Genomic DNA, 5,259 nt, shown 5'->3' with positions numbered 1-5,259 from the left:
TTATTCTTGCAAACTACCTCTGGATCAGATACAAGGCCCAAACTGCTCAAAATATTACAAATGTGATCTGACCAGACCCTTTTACAGTCTCCAGGATACATCTCTGCTCTTGTATTCTAGCCCTCTGAAAAGGAATGCTGTCATTGCATTTGCCTTCCTAATTGCCAACTGAATCTGCATGTTAACCATGAGAGAATCCTGAGTTAGGACTCCTAATTCCCTTTGTGCTTCAAATTTCTGAAACTTTTCTCCATTTAGAAAGTAGACTACACCTTCCTAACAAAGTGGATTACCTCACACTATATCACATTACATTCCATCTATCACTTCTTTGCCTTACTCTCTAGCTTGTCTTATTCTTTCTGCAGCCTCCTCATTTCCTCAACACTACCTGTCTGTCCCTCAACCTATCTTTGTGTCATCTCCACCAATGCCATCAATTCCTTCGACCAGATTATTAATGTATAATGTGAATAGATGTGGCCCCAACACTGACTCCTGCAGAACTCCACTAGTCACTGGCTGCCATCCTGAAAAAGAACCCTTTATCCCTATTCTCTGCCTTCTGCCAGTGAGCCAATCCTCTATCCATGCCAGTGTCTTGCCCTAAAACCGTGGGCTCTTATTTTGTTAAGCAACCTCTTGCACAGTACCTTGTCAAAGGCCTTCTGGAAATTGAAATAGATCATGTCCACTGGCTCGCCTTTGTCTAATTTGCTCATTAACCTCCTCAAAGAATTATAACAGAATTGATAGGCATGACCTCCTCTTGACAAAGCAGTGCTGACTCAGCCCTATTTTACCATGCCCTTCCAAGTACTCCGTAATTTACTTCTTAATAATGGATTCTAAAATCATACCAACAACCGAGGTCAGGCTAAGATTTCCTGGCTTCTCCTTCACCCTCCTCTTTTAAACTAGGGTGTTACATTAGCCATTTTCCAGTCCTCTGATACCTTCCTTGACTCCAGTGATTCCTGAAAGATCACCACCAATGCATCCACAATATTTTCGGCTATCTCCTTCAGCACTTTCTGCCTAGTGATGGCCACTCCTCTCACTTCTGCCCCTGACTCTTTAAATTCAGGTATGCTGCTGGTGTCTTCCACCATGAAGATCTCAGTTCACTCTTCCACAACCTCTTCAGTTCCAAAAAATAACCATAGTCTATCCAATGTTTTCTCATTGCTATCACTCTTCAGCCCACACAACAACTTTTTCAGCATCTCTGAACTACAGCCTTTTGTTTTAATTTTTTAGTCAGACACACACAAAAAGGATGGAAGATTAAAATTATGTCACAATAATTTGAAGTTAAAGGCATCTGCAGCCACAAAACAGAGAACATATTTAATCCAGACATAAATCAATAGAAGAATACCAATCATTTTAATCCCAACATACCATGAAAAATTGGTGTTCTCACCATATCTTCACCTGTACTGGTAAATCTTTACATTGTGATGGTAGCAATCAGCAACAGCTAAATACCCTTCCTGCATCAGACACAATCCACAAGGTCCTTGAAGATCCTGCTTCACAACCATTGCAGAAAGAGATAGGTCTGGATTAAACATCACCACACAGTTTTTTCCTTTATCAGCAACAAGAATATTTCCACTTTCATCCACGCATATTCCAGAAGGATTAATGAAATTTAATTTACTTCCATACGTCGGTCCAATTTTCTTTTGGATTGTTTTGTCTTTGCCAATAACCTTTATGCATCTCCCCTCAAATGGTCCAAAGAGTTGCCCTTCAGTAACTAGGACATCGTCATCCTGGTAAAGAAATAAGCATCACAGCATTTGTCAAAATGTGATATGTTTATTTTAAAGAGACAGAGAAAAAAGATTATCATATAAAAATGAGCTATGTTTAAATAGCAAAAAAAGTCCCAATATTTTTCTAAAGCAAAATTCTGATGATACTAAAATACTGAGCTGCAGGCAGCATCTATGGCAAGAGAAACAAAGCTGAGGGACCGAAATCTTAAGGGCAGCTGGGGATGGGGAATAAAGGCTGCCCCAGCCAGCAATACCAACATCCCATAAGTGAGTTTAAAAATAACCTTGCCTGCCAAGGTTAAAAATCATGGGCAAGCCACAGCAATTGGGTCAGCTTACGCTCGACCCATTTAACATTAGCCCAGTTGAGTTGGAAGTTCTACCTCTTGACAGCAACCAGTCAGCATTTATCTGATGCCAGCAGTGCCACCAAAAGCAATGCTCACTGTTGGGACTGTGTACAGCCAAATTTCAAGGTGTCCAAGGTCTCCCAGATAACAGTTAGCAGGTGGTCTTGTTGCTGCCAGGATGAAAGAGAATAACACAAGCAGAATTCCTGCTGCTCAGTATTTGTGACTAATCGGTCAGTATGTGTTTTGTTAGCATGTGTCTTTTTCATGGAATGAAAACAAGCTTGGAGTTTTCCATAAGTTTCTGATGACTGTATATCCTGCAAACACCTGATAAACATGAAATTGTGTAATGTTTCAACTGTATTCCATCGCAAATCCACCAAGAGATCCCAAAGAGTATGTGTAATAGACATTATGAACTATTTATGACATATCTCCAAGAGAAAAGCTGTCCAACAGTCATAGAATCCGACAGCTAGGAGACAGGCCTTTTGGCCCAAACTGGTCCATGACAACTGTTGGGGAAATTTCACTGGGGTGTTTAATGTAGGGCTAGGGAGGGTGACACTAGTTCTGCAACAGACACTTCTAGTTCCAGCCCTGAAGTGGTTAACAACAGCCAAGCGAGCTGCTGCTGGCGACTGCATGACTACCTGGCTGGAGCTTGTAAGGGATATGCATAATGTTAATTAAATCTTGGAGCCTGTAAATACCAGCCAGTATCAATTGCCCCATCGAAACTCGGGATTAATAAAGAAACCGATCGGAATCTGTAACTGTTAGACAAGTGTGAATTGCTCTATCGGAACCTGTAACTGTTAAGTGTGAATGGCTCTATTTAAGTCTAAAGTGGATAAGTGTAATTGTCAATTTAGTTAAACTGAAACTATTGAAAATGGCTAGCCTGTCAGACACATAGTAATTCCTTGAAACAATGAACTATTGAATACGGGATCGGAACCGCTCCCAGGGATGGCTGAGCCATTGTCAAGCACAGCAGGAGCTGGACAGGCACTTCGATGCGGCCAATAGGAGGACAGATCCCCAGCGCGCGCAGATGAATGGACCAATGGGGAAGGCGAACTGACCGGGGACTCCAGGCAGCGCGAAGTATAATTGTGTCAAGTTTGAACGAGAAGGGAGAACGCCTTCTCCAACGAATGCATGCTTGTAGATTCGTTGTACCAGTTAAGATTCTGTGAATAAACTGCTATCTGCGTCTAACCGTAGTTGCTAGTATGAGTCTCTCCTTCCGAAAGAACACGCAAAGACGGGACCCCGCGGATCCGTCTTAACACAACCAAAATGTCCATTCATGCTAACCCCATTTTCCTGCACTTAGCCCATAACCTTCTAAACCTTTCCTATCCATGTATTTGTCCAAATGCCTTTTAAATGTTGTGAATGCACCCATCTCAACTACTTCTGTTGGCAGCGCATTCCGTACGCGTACCACCCTCTGGGTAAAAAAGTTGCCCCTCAGGTTCCCTTTTATCCTTTCCCCTCTAACCTTAAACTAATGGCCTCTAGTCCTCAATTCCCCAACCCTGGGGAAAAAAACCTGAGTGTATTCACCCTATCCATGCCATTCACAATCTTATACACTTCTCCGCCCCCCCCCCCCCCCACCCCAATCTTCTATGCTCAAAAGAAAAACCTCTTAGCTTGACCAACCTCTCCCTATAAGTCAGACTGGTAACATCATTGTAAATTTCTTTTGAATTTTTTCCAGTTTAATCACATCCTTCCTTTTAACAAGCTGACCAAAACTGAACATAATACTCCACGTGCGGCCTCACCAATGTCTTGTACAACTAAAACATAACTTTCCAACTTCTACACTCAAAGCCCTGACTGATGAAGGCCAGAGTGTCAAAAGCCTTCTTCACTGCCCTGTGTACCTGTAACTCCACTTTCAGAGAACCATGCAGCCGAACCCCAAGGTCCCTCTGTTCCACTACACTCCTTAAGGCCCTATCATTCATGTTGATTTGATTTTCCAAAATGCAACACCTCACACTGATCTATATTAAACTCTATTTGCTATTTCTCAGTCCCCTTCCCCAGGTTATCAAGGTCCTGCTGTAATTTCCGATAACCATCCTTATTGACCACAATACCCCCTATTTTAGTGTCATCTGCAATCTTACTAATTATGCCTTGTATATTCTCATCCAAATCATTGATATATATAACAAATAGTAATGGGCCTAGCTCCAACCCGAGGCACACCACCAGTCACATGCCACCAGTCTGACAAGCACCCTTCCACTACTTTCTCTGCTTCCTACCATCAAGCCAAATCAGAGCAGGATTTATATACTTGATGGTAAAGTCCTGGGGAGTGTTGCTGAACAAAGAGCTCTTGGCTCTTGGAGTGCAGGTTCATATTTCCTTGAAAGTGAAGTTGCAGGTAAATAGGATAGTAAAGAAAGCGTTTGGTATGCTTTCCTTTATTGGTCAAAGCATTGAGTATTGGAGTTGGGGGGTCATGGGAGGACATATCAGAAGGATGTTGTGAAACATGAAAGGATTCAGAAAAGATTTACAAGGATGTTACCAGGGTTGGAGGATTTGAGCTAGGGAGAGGCTGAATAGGCTGGGGCTGTTTTCCTGGAGTATTGGAGGCTGAGGGGTGACCTTATAGAGGGTTATAAAATGTTCAAAGTTTGTGAGAAGATTTGTAGCTCGGGTGCTCGTTGCTGTGGTTCTGTTCGCCGAGCTGGAAGTTTTTGTTGCAAACGTTTCGTCCCCTGTCTAGGTGACATCCTCAGTGCTTGGGAGCCTCCTGTGAAGCCGTTCTGTGGTGTTTCCTCCGGCATTTATAGTGGCCTGTCCCTGCCGCTTCCGGTTGTCAGTTTCAGCTGTCCGCTGTAGTGGCCGGTATATTGGGTCCAGGTCGATGTGTTTGTTGATGGAGTTTGTGGATGAGTGCCATGCTTCTAGGAATTCCCTGGCTGTTCTTTGTTTCGCTTGCCCTATAATGGTAGTGTTGTCCCAGTTAAATTCATGTAGCGCTTCACAGGAGGATCCCAAGCACTGAGGATGTCACCTAGACAGGGGACGAAACATTTGCAACAAAAACCTCCAGCTCGGCGAACAGAACCACAGCAAACATT

General features: G+C 43.0%; 1 protein-coding gene across 1 annotated transcript in view; it reads right to left on the bottom strand.

Annotated features, from left to right (window-relative positions):
- Positions 1-1,413: 1,413 nt before the first annotated feature.
- Positions 1,414-5,259, bottom strand: part of LOC122548633 (E3 ubiquitin-protein ligase TRIM32-like) — a 9,676-nt gene continuing 5,830 nt past the window's right edge. Inside the window, exon 3 of the mRNA XM_043687467.1 lies at positions 1,414-1,781. Within this exon, the coding sequence (XP_043543402.1) occupies positions 1,434-1,781 (348 nt within the window). The 3' untranslated portion in view covers positions 1,414-1,433. The remainder of the gene's footprint in view (positions 1,782-5,259) is intronic.

This window comes from Chiloscyllium plagiosum, chromosome 3 (genome assembly GCF_004010195.1).
Source record: "Chiloscyllium plagiosum isolate BGI_BamShark_2017 chromosome 3, ASM401019v2, whole genome shotgun sequence".
NCBI lineage: Eukaryota > Metazoa > Chordata > Chondrichthyes > Orectolobiformes > Hemiscylliidae > Chiloscyllium > Chiloscyllium plagiosum.
This window is presented reverse-complemented; position numbering and strand designations above follow the sequence as displayed.